At 43.1% G+C, this 14,448-nt stretch overlaps 1 protein-coding gene across 3 annotated transcripts in view; it reads left to right on the forward strand.

Annotated features, from left to right (window-relative positions):
* DDX60 (DExD/H-box helicase 60) overlaps positions 1-14,448 on the forward strand; it is a 422,428-nt gene that overhangs the window by 73,974 nt on the left and 334,006 nt on the right. For all 3 annotated transcript variants that reach the window (XM_063920417.1, XM_063920418.1, XM_063920419.1), the window contains 3 exons: positions 7,654-7,798; positions 12,038-12,190; positions 13,748-13,850. In XM_063920417.1, coding sequence (XP_063776487.1) covers positions 7,654-7,798; positions 12,038-12,190; positions 13,748-13,850 — 401 coding nt within the window. The remainder of the gene's footprint in view (positions 1-7,653; positions 7,799-12,037; positions 12,191-13,747; positions 13,851-14,448) is intronic.

A 14,448-nucleotide genomic window follows, 5' to 3' on the forward strand; every position in this document is an offset into this window, starting at 1 on the left:
CCAGTTGAGGACCCCCAGGATGAACACTGCCGAAATGGCTGGCAGATGGCGTTCCACCCATTGAAGAATCTTTGACACTTCCATCATTGCCATGCGGCTTTGAGTGCCACCTTGATAATTTATGTACACCACTCTGGTGGCGTTGTCTGATTGTACTAGAACAGGCCTATTCTGTACCAGAAGCTGGGCCAGTTTCAGAGCATTAAACATTGCCTGCAACTTCAGAATGTTTAGCAGAGGAGAGATTCCTTCCTGGTCCACCGACCCTGAAGAGAGTGTTGCTCCAACACCGCGTCCCAACCCCTCAGACTGGCACCCGTCATCAGAAGGACCCAGTTGGAGATCCAGAAAGGACGGCCACTGCTCAATCGTTGGTCCTGTAGCCACTAGGTCAGTGACAGATGGACCTCCGGAGACAAGGATATAATTTGAGACCTGATTCGGTGAGGCAGGCCATCCCATTTGGCAAGAACCAGTTTCTGCAGAGGGCGGGAATGAAATTGAGCATACGCCACCATGTCGAAAGCCGACACCATGAGGCCTAGCACTTGCATCGCCGAGTGTATAGACCAGGCCTGGCCAACCTGTGGGTCTCCAGATGTTGTGAAACTACAAAACCCAGCATGCCCTGCCACAGTTTCAGCATTCCCTAGAAGCAAAACTATGGCAAGGCATGATGGGACTTGTAGTTTTACAACAGCTGGAGAGTCACAGGTTGGCCAGGCCTGGTATAGACACACGTGGGCGAGAGAGGAAGTAACATATCTTGTCCTGAAGTTTCAGGACTTTTTCCTGTGACAAAAACAACCTCTGGTTGTGTGTGTCCAATAACACTCCCAGGTGCACCATGCTCTGGGCAGGGACCAGGGAGGATTTCTTCCAGTTGATGAGCCACCCATGGGCTTGCATAAAGTGGACCGTCATATCCAGATGACGGAGGAGAACGTCCGGGGAATTTGCCAGGATCAGCAAGTCATCCAGATATGGCAGGATCCTGATGCCCTGATGGCAGAGCGAAGCTGTCATAACCGCCATGACTTTGGTGAAAATTCGAGGGGCCGTAGTCAGACCAAATGGTAAGGCCCGGAATTGGTAATGGAGATTGCCAATAGCAAACCACAGGTATTGCTGATGTGACATGGCAATAGGGATATGCAGGTAAGCATCCTGAATATCCAGGGATACCATGTAGTCCCCTGGTTCCAGAGCCAGGACAATAGAGCAAAGGGTTACCATACGAAACTTGAATACCTTCACAAATGTATTCAACGATTTGAGGTTGAGAATAGGCCGAGAGGAACCAATCGGTTTGGGGACTAGGAACAGCGTTGAATAGTACTCCCTGCCCCTCTGAGCCAGAGGCACCAATACCACAACTTCGGTGTCCAGGAGGGATTGTACCACCAAGCATAGAGCCTTCTTCTGATCCGAGGGATGTCTGTCAGGCAACAGTGAGGAGGGGGATGATTCTTGAAGGAAATAGCGTATCCACGAGTGACGACTTCCTTCACCCAAGCATCTGAAGTGGTTTCCAACCGCACTTGGGCAAACTGTAGAAGTCGGCCTCCCACCCTGGGATCCCCCAGGAGGAGGCCTGCCCGGTCATGCCGCAGGCTTATCAGACTTGGAAGCGGGCTGACGGGCCGCCCAGGCTGTTTCGGGTATGCCTGACCTTTTGCTTTACCTGGAGGTCGAAAGGAACGAAAAGAAGTACTCTTACCCTTCGGTGCAGAAGGAGTAGTACTAGGAAGACATGCAGTTTTAGCAGATGCTAAGTTAGCAACAATCTTATTGAGATCCTCACCAAAGATGATTTCACCTTTGAACGGGAGCACCTCCAGGGATTTCTTAGAGTCCAGGTCCACTGACCAAGACCGTAACCAAAGAATACGGTGAGCCAAAATGGATGTCGTAGCAGCCTTGGCCGCCAAAACGCCAGTATCTGAAGCTGCTTCTTTAATGTAATGAGATGCCGTGACAATATAGGAGAGGCATTATCTGTCATGTTCAGGAAAATCAGAGGGAAACACATCCTCTATTTCCTGAGCCCACGCGTCAATAGCTTCTGCGGCCCAAGTAGCCGCAATGGTGGGCCTATGTTCAGCCCCTGCAAAGGTATAGATAGCTTTCAAGCAACCCGCCACACGTTTATCCGTCGGCTCCTTAAGAGAAGTAATGGTAGTGACAGGCAGGGAAGAAGATACCACCAGTCTACCGGTGGTGGAGTTTCCCAATTCGTGCTCAACTCAGCTGCAAGGGAATAGCGAGCTAACATCTTCTTGTGCGGGGTGAATTTCTTCCAAGGGTTCTCCCAGGATTCCTGACATATGTCAACTAAATGGTCAGAATGAGGTAAAACTAATTTAGTAACCTTCTGATGTTTAAACCTATCCGGTTTCTTAGAGGCAGTAGTGGGCTCTGGTTCATCATCAATTTGAAGAATGAGCCTCATAGCCTCAATGAGATCAGGAATATCCACCTGTGAAACAGACTCCCCATCAGAAACATCACGATCAGAATCTGAGGGGTCTGTATATACGCCATCCTCCTCAGAAGAGGTATCAGGAGCTGGCGTGGACTGAGAGGAAGTAACAGCTCGCTTAGAGGACTTCTTAGTCTTAGGTGGGCGAGGGACAGGACTTTGTTTAACCAAAGATTTATTCAAGTGCTGTAACTGAGTAGACAGGACATCTGTCCATGGTGGATGAACCGCAGGGACCATATAAGGCTGATAAGGCATAGGAGGTCCCACAGGGGGTGTAGTTACCAGCGTAGTCAGTATATCGGAAAAGGCTGACCAGGATGGACCCTGATGCGCACCCGGAGCTACAAAATGACTGGGGAGTACAGAACCCCCAAAACCTGAACCCTCAGCAGCCATGTTATCCTCAAACACATCTGGGATGCCATAACGCGTACCGCGGAATCAGACCCAGACCCTTCGCCCCGTGTAGTTGACATAGTATGAAAGCTTAAACTACAGGCGACACAGTACAATAATAGGATATAAATACCAGCACAAACCCCCCGTGTAAAGTGACAGCACAAACTGAGGATTTCTGAGGTAAAATGTGACTAAAAAACACAGAGAAAAATACAAAATACGTATATCCTGTGAAAACACCTATATATTAATAATTCTGACGCACTGAGCCCCCTCAGGTTACAGAATATAGGGATAGCAGTAGGAGTGAGGTACACGTAGTAGAAATCACCCCTCAGCTACATGCACACACACATATATAGAAATATAGTCACATATACAATGCAGTAATTATGACAAACCGTAAAACTGCACTAGACTAGCAATACTAAGTAAATACAGAGTACAGCTATGTATAACAGTAGCTATAACAATGCACAGTAAAAACTGGATGTAAATAACCCTGAAGTATACCCTTGTTCTTAACTAACACTCTCTCAACGACATGTAGAATACTTAAGTGGCCTGTAGAAGCACAGCACTGATGATGCAGGCGGCTTTACAGAGGAGGCATCGCCCAGCAGTCCGAAGAACACCGCAGCTGTGTGTAATGGCACCCAAACGCTGACAGGGAGTGAGGGAGACAGATCCAGGGCGGGAACATTTACTCTAAATGGCACCCAGGGGCTGGGGGAGGGGCTACAGGTCAGAGCCTTATCCCCTTGCTGGACTTCCTCACCAGGTACTGTGGGCCTTAATAAATGGGTACCAGAGGTAACCCGACTTGTGCCCTTGCCCTGGTGGTCTAGTGGGGTCCCTGTACCAACACAGTGTCCACATCAGCGCGTGCAGCCGGCCTCCTAATGGCCACTGCGATTTTGACGGGTTCCTGGGGGACCCTCATACCTCCTCCCTAGTAGATGCGGCCACACAATTCTGGAGAGCCCCGGCCAGTGTGTGTGTGCCGTGGGTGAAGCACCGGAGCCTCTGCTGTAAGTACCCGGCAACCAGGGGACGCGGGAGTATACAGCGCCGCTGGGGGAGGTGATGGAGCTGCAGCAGGAGATGTCTGACTGACGTCTAGCACTCAGAGTGCCTCTGCTGCAGCCCTTGAAGTCTTCAATTTTTTCTTAAAAAGCTCTTCTGAGGTAGTGTCCTGCCAGCTGCAGGGCACCAACTTACAAACTGAGCTCCTATGCACGGAGGCTTGGTTATATAGTAGGCTGCGCTATGCATCTTGGGAACAGTCAAATATTTTAGCCTGTAATGCAGAAATATACACTTGGCGCTGTCACCTACAATGTGAAAGCAGCTAGTCTCGGGAAACTGATCCCAGTTAAAACAAAAATGTAAAGTACCAAACAGAAAATAAGACAGCGCTTTTCACTTTGTATAAAAAACACTTTTTACTTTTATAGTATACAAAATACATATATAGATTTCCACCTATATGCACAAATATTACAATACAGATATTACACTACAATACCGGCCAGTATCAATTTAATCTATATTATATAAAAATATTTTAAAAACAACTCTACACTAGAAATAATTAATCCACAGTAATCCAACTAAATTAGCACATGTGCCATACAACTCTATATCTCTCTTAATAAGGCTCTAATTTATGGACTCCCTAGACTTTCAATATAACACATTTAATATGCGTGGTTAGTAGGCAAGTCATTTAGCAAGTCCGCATGAAGATGTTAGTCAAGCAGAAAGATGTTGAAGCAAGTAGATATTCTTTATATATATATATATATAGAGAGAGATGTTGTTCATCAATTATAGCAAGCTGTTTGTTAGTGCAATATGCATATAATTAGTGGTGCACTATTACTTTGGACCAGGCAAAGATGGGTCCAAAGTAATAGTGTGTATTCTATATCATCATCATATATGTGTATGGCATCACAGATTTTGTGCCACCTGACATAGGACCTGATTCAGAGATGCACGCTAGTCACACAGCAGCTATGTCTTTGCCTGCAGCTACAGATGTGTCCTGCTACATTTTTGCTAGCTGGCTCCCATTAGAATGAATGGGTGGCGGGAGCAATGCATACGCACGCGACCGCTGGCTCCTGTTCAAAAGCCGGCATAGCATACCACACACCTCACTATGCCAGTTGTGTGCGCATCTCAACTACAGTGTACAAGGACACGTCCGTACTGTGCTGTGCAATAATATGATAATGCTGCAGGAGGTGTCTTGTGTAAATTTACACCTTCTGTCAGCTTCTCTGATCCGCTGGTGTGTCTGAAGATGCAGCATCGCATACCCTCTAACATGACCCTTTCCATTAAGTACAAAATGCTCTGTTCCTGAACTTCTTTGCCAGTGGCAGTTACAGAGGAAAGGATGCAGCACAGACCAAATTTCAAATAGGGGAGCCACCCCAAACACTGCCAAACATCACCGGCCAGGACTCAATGGCAGTTGGTGTGGCTCCCCTATTTGAATTTTGGACTGCGCTGCAGCCCCACCTCTGTAACTGCCACTTGGAAAGAAGTCAAGGAAACAGAGCATTTTGTACCTAATGGAGCAGGTCATGTTGGAGGGTGTCGCATCGCATTATCTGCATGACCATCAGTCATCTGTGTAACCATTAGGTTACTCAGTAAGACCGGGGAATTCACAGGGAATTCACGCTGCTGAAGATGCAGCCACTGGTTTCAGCAAGGCCAGAAAATGTGGCCGACACACTACCATTATCTGGTAAGTTGCTTGTCGCCACCCCATCGGAGATGTATGTGATCCATCAGGTTTGCGTACATCTCTGAATAAGACCTACTGTATAGTTGTACAGTTATGACATACATAAAGACAGTCCGCATATTAACATTTACGTACATCATACATGCCTACTTTCAAAATGTCCTCTCTGAGAGACCGGAAAGGAGCTGCAGGTGACAGCTGTAGTGGCAGGGACAAACTATTTGTGTCATTAGGTCCCATTGCAACACAGGGTGGGGACAAAATGACACGATTATGATAAAATTACATAATTTTGAACCCACCCCCTCTGCACGGACCAGGTTGCTGGTATTATCTTCCCCAACCTGCCCACTTCACTAGGCTGTTTCCGGGAGAGTGGGCAAGCACAGTATGATACACATGGGTACAGAGCAGACTTATATATAAATGGATGCAATTAACAAATCACAAAGCATACAAAAACAATTCAGTCCAAGATTTGACAGGAACAAACAAGGATGACAGAGTGGAGATATTAGGTAGAGAGCTTACATACTAGAGAGAGGGAGTAATGAGATATAATAGGAGCTAAAAGTACATTATGCTTAGTGGTCCAGGTGGGTAGTAATGTTGTCAATCTATACTATATAAATCATTTTACTACATTAGTGCCCTCGATTGGAAAGAAATCTGCTACTTAAAACGGCTCTTAGCTCAGAATATGATGAAAATACATGTCTTACATACTAATCATAGATTCTAATGACCAGGAGCTGAAACAATAAAATCTCTTAACAGGGTTATACTGCAATGTATACTTTGAGATATGCTCTATGTTTTGGTGTTATATTATTTTGAAACAGACATAAAAAAGTAAACAGTACTGTATGTTGCAGAGGTGTATTAACCCCTTTAGTGGCAAGTTTTTCAATTTAACCCCCCCCTGGGGGGGGGTTAAATTGAATTAGGAGCGGAGGGGGGAAGGTGCAGGGGGTGCGAGCGATGGGGCAGGCCGAGGTAATCGCCTGGCGATCGCCAGCCCCAGCGCTGATTCCTGGCCGCCTTGCAGCACCCAGGAATCAGCATAAGGCATTTTACAGCTAAGCCCACCCCCCCTCTCACCCCAATAGGAGTCCGGGGGGCGGGCTAAACTCCATAATGGAGTATACTGATTCCCGGGCTGTCCCTGGGTAATCAGTCAGTAGTATGCCCGGGAATCTTCCGGGGTTGCCAGCGCTGTTAGCAAACCACTGAAAGGGTTAATAGAGGAGGGGCCTCGTTTGCAGGCTATGATCATACCCCTCCTCTCCAGCTGTGCAGTAGACTCTGGCATTGTTCTCCGGGAACATGGCACCCACACCTTGTTCCCGGGGATATCTGTAGTGTGCATTCGTAAGTCACCAGGAAAATGGCCGCCGCATGATTTCTGCAGCTCTGCAGCAAGTGCAGGGCCAACAGAGCGGTAAGTACAATTATATAGGTGCAGGGTGTTCAGAGTGTGTGCCCCCTGGACCCAGTGGGGAATTCCCCATTAGACACATAAGGCACGTGCCTAGGGGCAGCACTTGTTTGGGGCGGCACTTGGATGCTTGTTTTAATAACGTCAGACCAAAATTTACCAATAACTGCAAAATATTTCCATTGTACTGTACCATACGGGATCTTGAGCAGAGTGTTAAAGGGTACTGCCCCTGTAAGCTGTCCTACATAATAAATATGCATATATAATAATAAAATAATGTCATAGTTCATGGCTTTTTTATTATTGCCTGGACCCAGGGGACCGTGTGCACCACACACCTTGCACCCAGTGCTCAGCAAACATTTGCAATAAAAACAGCTGATCTGATATTCATGGAAAGGAAATATAGTATGTTTCAACTTCAACTGTAACATTACAGAATGTGTTTAGTCCCATTTTTACTCAGAATCTGTTTCCTATTCAAAATGGAGATTATGATTATGTCTACTTTGAATTCGCAAAAAATGTATATTATATTGTTCTTTATTTTAACTTTTTTTAAAGATCCACACAGCTGAACATATTGTATTAGGTCAGATGAGAGACGATGTAAAAATGACACAGATAAACTGGACCTATGTCTCGGATCTATCAGATAATTTACTGCTGAAAAACATTGCATATTACTCTGAGAAAGAAGACTGTGCAGGTACAGTATGTGCCATAACACACCAAGTAGAAATAACATATTGCATGTCAATAGGAGAATATGCAATAATTCATATACATACTGTACTATATATGGAAGTGGTGGTTACTTAAAATAGATTTGTTTCTAAAGCAAAACAAAATAAAAATGTAATTTACCCTGATTTAGCGGATTATGTGTTCTGATTACGTTTTAAAAACTGTTTAACATTTTTAGATTTAACAATTTTACCTTTTTCAAAATCATTTTAGTTTTTAAGAGGAATTACTTACAATACTTAGATTTCACTTTAAGTCTGTTGTCTTATGTATTGAGAAATGAGTACACACAACGCGACAGGGTGTCGCGGCTGATACTGACTATATTGTTCCCGGAGGCATGTAATCTGTATCGACCCTTCCTGCGCCCACTATATTTTCTTGCGTTGCCGATGCTTATCCCGCGAGATAGTAAACGTTTTAGCAGTAAGTAACATGTTCCCAGCCATTGCTACAGTCACCTGATATCTTGGGGATAGGTCCGAAGTCCAAACACAAAATGCATTTATGTTTCATATACACCTTATACCAGGATATACTTAAAAGCTGGCTCGTTAGGATGCCTTGAGGAACACATTTGGGAACCTCTGCCTTATACATATAGCCTGAAGGTAATTTTATATAATATTGTAAATAATTTTGTGAATGAAACAAAGTTTGTGTTCATTGAACCATCAGAAAGCAAAGGTGTCACTATCACAGTCGCACTCAGAAAATTGTAGATTTCGAATAGTGGATTTTTGTCTAAAGTATGGGAGACTAAACATGTATTACTAAAATGACAATATTAGCTGTCATGTAGAAGTGACTATACTATAGCTTTCTCTGTGGCCCGAGCACAAGTGACACACACAGAAAAGTGGAAAGTGGAAGAGATCACAAGTATGCCTAAATCAGCGGTTTCTTTTTCTTTGCATCTGAAAATACTGTAGAATTGTCTTAATGGCTTATCTTTTTTTTTTTTTTTTTTTAAACTCACTTGGGGCCTAATTGAGTTACAGTCAGGTTTTGCAGACATATTTTGCAATTTTTTTAAACAGGGCATGCTACTGAACCAAGCATTGGCAACTATGAGCAACTATGGGGAATTCAGAGTCATAGAGATTTCAGCCATGTTACGGTGCTAGGACACACCACCCCAGCCATCCCGATTTTGGCATAAACCTCACTCAAGTCTTGCAGAAAGATGTTGCACTTTTTTTAAACTGGGCATGCTATTGACCAGAGCATTGGGTCAGATAGCATGGGACCTACAATAACGCTCAGTAGGTGCCCTGCCACCATGTTAATAATATAAGCACTGCGAGTCGATATGGATCATGATCAGTTGATAGAAGGAGCAGCAACCCAGTACTAGCGCTGTGGCTGCTGCCAGTCATGATAGTACTACAACATCTACTAAAGGTGGTCCATGGGGCACAAAGTTTAAAAAAGGGCACCTGAAATCTTAATATTTTACAATGTTAAAAAAAGGTGTCACCTTTACAACAGAGAAATCAGTGCCGCAAAAAAAGAACACTAAGGGGTAAATTTACTAAGGTGGGAGTTTTTTTAGAACTGGTGATGTTGCCCATAGCAACCAATCAGATTCTACTTAACATTTGTCTAGCTGCTTCTAGAAGATAATAGATACAATCTGATTGTTTGCTATGGGCAACATCACCAGTTCTAAAAATCTCCCACCTTAGTAAATTTACCCCTAAGACTGAAGAACAAATTGTGTGTTCACAAGTCCCTGAGGAGAGTCTAGGAGTGTCCATATTAACTATGCGTGAGTCTGACATTTCAGACATTGTACTCATAGAGAAACTTCCTTCCACCATTTCCGTACCTTCTGCAAACGTGGGGATGAGCAGTACAAGTAAAGATGGTGATGATGACTTAATAGAAATTGAGGATGCTAGTATAGAAGTGCAACAGCATGAGAGGGCTATTTGTGTACTGTCTGACACTAATGAGGATGTTGATGGGTGTAGAATTATTTTTCCCATTTGTAAAGGCATCAGTTCCATTGTGAGGCCAAAGTAAGTAGAGGTAGGGAGCTGAACCATCTAGACACCTCCTCCCTGTTACATAATTTGCAGCAAGTTCATGAAATTTATTTTCAAAATTATAATAATTTGTAAAACAACAACAAGCAGTTCAGTATCAGCTACCAACAATTTGGACCATCACATGCAGTCTCCACCGCAACACCCTCGTCATCAACCTCTCCATTAATGATCAGGCTGTTTGGGAGCATTGGTGATGGTCTATTTTGCAGAGACAAACATTTTTATTGGTTTGGTTATTGCTCTAAAATCTATCCAAATTTGCAACATATTTTTAACCAGAAATAATGTGGTGCCTCACACATGTTAATTTCAATCAATCAATCAATCGATCAATCATTCTTGTATTGTTTTATGGCCTTTTCTCTTCTCAAACTGCAATCCTGTCTGCCACTGCTTTGTAGTAATGTTTTATAGATGTGCTATATTCTTTTAAGCTGCCATGTGTTTGTGCTCTGTCACTTAGTAGCCAGCCAGCTTGCTGCAGCCTTTGGCCAATATTGGTGAAAACAATATTGCGAGATGTGAGGTGGTCAAAATTGACTGAAAATGACTAAATTAAAGTTATTGAGATTATTAATACTGTAGGAACAAAACAGACCCACATTACATGATTGTAGCTGTTTTTAGCATCTTATAAAAAAAAAAAAAAATCAAAGCCATAACTTGTGATGTTTATTTGTAAAAACCGCAACCAAAACATGAAAAATAATCCAGATCCCAAACCAAAAACATGGGGGTCAGTGTACATCTCTACTTTTTTAGGCATTGTCTTGTCGTCCTGCTCACAGGCTGCAGTGTCCTGTTGTGGTGGTGGTGGTGGTGGTGGGTGGGTGGGGGTGGGGTGACTAAGGGTGACACTCTGTAATCGCTCTGCATAGAATGGGTGCTGCACATATGTTGGGCATGCTGCAAGAGTACTGGGCTTGCCCCGCGCATGATGAGAAATAGGGGCGTGATACATGGTCACACATACCCAAGACAGGTGGTCTAGTTAACATGGGGTCATCTTTCCTTTCAGGCATGTCAGAGGCGACAGGTTATGAGCCATGTTGGGAGGTATGCACTAGGAGTGTAGGGATTATGGTCAGATCTCCTTGGGCTAACTGTGGTGGCTGGAGTGATAGTAAAGCTGGATGGGCAAATAACACTACTCCTCATGCAGACTAAGGGCCTACAGTAATTCATTGATTTAGATCTGCGCATGTGCAGATTCGGGATGCAATGTGCTACGCAATGCCCCAAACACGGTAGCATGATTGACATGGTGCTGGCATTCGGGAGCAACCACAGGGTGGTGACAGATAGTGTTATTGAAAACGAGGCTGACACGTTTTCTGGCCATGCTGAAGCCAGGGGCTGTGTCCTTGGCATTCCGGAGCTTGGTAAATTTGACTGCATAACAGCCCCCATAGATCTATGCGGGCTGTATTTGCAGTTGGAAAAGGAGGAACCACAGCGGATAACTCCGAAATCTCTGATGTTACATCTGGGAATCCAAAATATTTGGAGGTACTTCCTGAAAACAGCTGTTTTCCACACAAATATTTATTAATAAAAAATGTGCATAAGTCAGGTAAAACTCCACATTTATTTACAAACTCACGTGTTGCCAACTTGCATGCAAATCTAAAGTAGGCTTTCTATCTTTTCATAATGATGCACTTTATCTCTCTGATTTTACCACCACTATGGTTAACATAGAGGACTAATATTCCTGGCAACGTTGATATGGGATTGTGTCCTAGTTACTTTGCCAAAGAATAAACACGTTGTTATGGCAGCCTTTTTTTCATATACACGCAAAGCTCTCTGTAAATCATAGGGCATCATGCCCCCAAAATTATATGATCACTGTATACTGTATTATTAAATTACTAGTTACCAGTCCATCGAAATGACGGAACAAAATGTCAGTACCGGCGGCTGTGCACGCTTGAACGGAGCAACAATTGAATTGCTCCTTCAGTTGCCTTCTAGCAGCCACCAGCGTACAAAATAATTGAATTCCCCCAGAGGTGAGAAGCAGCGTTAGCCATGTGTGTGTGTGTGTGTGTGTGTGTGTGTGTGTGTGTGTGTGTGTATATATATATATATATATATATATATATATATTTCAAGATTCACTGTTATGTTCTACTTTGTTGTAGATTTCAAACTGGAATTTGGTAGTGAAATAGATAAAATATATAAATGTCTGTGGGAGACAACATTGGCATTGGTTCCACAAGCAGAACATTTACAGTCGTATAAACTCCGAACAACAAGAACACGTTTTCTTTTGAAGAAGTCATCTGTACATGGTATGTAAATGTAAGAGACTATCCAGAATATGGTATGATAAGTATAGTATATTTGCCTGATTTATTATACATTTGTGGCACTGATACATCCATGGACCTGTATACCATGTGTCCCAGTTGTTACTTTATGGTGGGAAGCCACAGGGGTAAATTATATATTCTGTGACTTTTGCTTCTTAAATGATTCTCACCGATCTCTGCAAGTCGCAGACTATTTCATTTACCACATAGAGTTCCTAAGTAAATAAACTGGGGACATTTTCAGTCCATTTTCCTCTTACTAAACAGCTTTACTCAGTAACAAAAGCTCACATTGATCAAAAAGGAGGCTATTATCTCAAATATGTAGGAAAACATACATGCGCAATTACAGATACAGACATGTCCTCACTTACTGATTGTTCCTATGCCATATGGGGCAGGTAGAAAATTGGGACTGAGACCCAGCCTAGTTGCAGAGTACCTGGCACAGCAAGTGGGCCTATATGGTGTTTCTCAAGCATCTGTAAGAAAGGACCCATCTGTAACTGGGTGGGAGGGTATATTTATAGCAACGGAATACACTATAAGGAACTGAGGAAGTCCGTTAGAGGTTCAGTGGAAGGGTAATATATATCCTACAATCTATTCCTTTCAGAGTGAATGGGTCATTAGGTGAGACACATTTTTCCAATCTCCATAAATTCAAAAACAGTTCTCTTCACCTGACTGGAAAACCACTGCCATCGTGTGTAATTTGCAGCTGGGTGTTTTTCCTAGCTTCTTACAAGAAGGCTGTCCAGACTGTAGCAAGACAGATCATGAAAGTGGGTCTGAGATATTACTTCAGCCTTTAAAACAGATACAAACCTTTCACAACATGGGCCACCCGTAGTGGGGCTAGGCTCCGGATCGTCTAGTCCCGCCCGGAGTGCACGCCTGCGATGGAGCCACACTAGATGAGTGCGGCTCCATCTGAACATTGCATATACCAGTGAAGGGAACTTGAAGTACAGTACATGCTGAAGAATACTAACTCACAATGGGGCATATTTACTAATCCCTGCAATAAAAGCTCTGAAATCAATTATGAAAATCATGCATGGACATGGGTTTTACTTTCGGGTTTGGACAAAACACAGCTAGTGTACATGCATGGGCGGCTGTCTGTCTGTAAAGGCATCCAAAGAAAATAGTAAAATTGTAGCCTAAAGGCAACAATGTTTGACGCCATCAAATGTTGAGATAAGCTTGCGGACTGTAGCAGATTTCCGAAATTCCTTCTTAACAAATTTGAGGGACACTTATTTAAAGCAGAAGTCATGAGAAAACTACAGTTCTCTCAGTTTTTTTCTTTCAAAATGATCCTAATAAACATCAATAGCTAAGACAGGAGTCTAAACGGATACCCCCTACACTTTGAAAATACAGTATGGCATGCAATGATATCAAGACATAATATATTGTAGAAATGCACACACTACGTGTCTTTTGCAAAACTCAAATAACCCAAATAGATAAATATGATTTCCTGTGTCTGTGATGCTAAATTTGTGCTTTACTTTTTGTTTTGCAAAGTGGAACAGGAGAAAATACTCCAGATTGGGCTGATTCCAATTCAGTGTGATGTCATTGAAGATTATGCTGGAGATACTATAAAGGACTTACCAGTGTTAAGCAGGTTTTACTATTTATCATATTAAAAAAACTGACAGATAATACATTTTAAGTCAAAGTAACTGACAATGCACTATGCATAAGAGTAGATTTGGGTTGGATTAAATGTCAAATGATACAGAAGGGCTCATGAAGAATTGGATGTATGTTTTTTACCTATGAAATACATATTTCCACATGTGCACAGAAATTAATTATGCTTCTGGCCATTTGCAGATTCCTTTGCTTCTGCCACTTACCAATCATTAATCTTAGAGCAACAGAATGATGAAGGGAGGTTCTCACAGAGTACGCAATGAGGCTTAGCCATGCCTCCAATTTGGTCATGCCACCCCACCGCTGGGCTCTGGGCTCATCCAAAGTATTGGAAAAATATGTACTAATGATGATGATGATGATGATGGTCATCAGCATTAGCTAGATGCTGTTCATTGGCATGTGATTGGCTGATTTCAGATCACTATCTCCAGCTGATTATTTCATTATTTCATGTGGCTATATGATCTGTTCTCATTACTTACTTTTAAACATTACAACCATTGTAGAAGCAGACAATTTCATATTGCACATGGTAAAGGGGACGCTGTGTTAATGTTTCTAAC

Source organism: Pseudophryne corroboree, chromosome 1 (genome assembly GCF_028390025.1).
Source record: "Pseudophryne corroboree isolate aPseCor3 chromosome 1, aPseCor3.hap2, whole genome shotgun sequence".
NCBI classification, from domain to species: Eukaryota; Metazoa; Chordata; class Amphibia; order Anura; family Myobatrachidae; genus Pseudophryne; species Pseudophryne corroboree.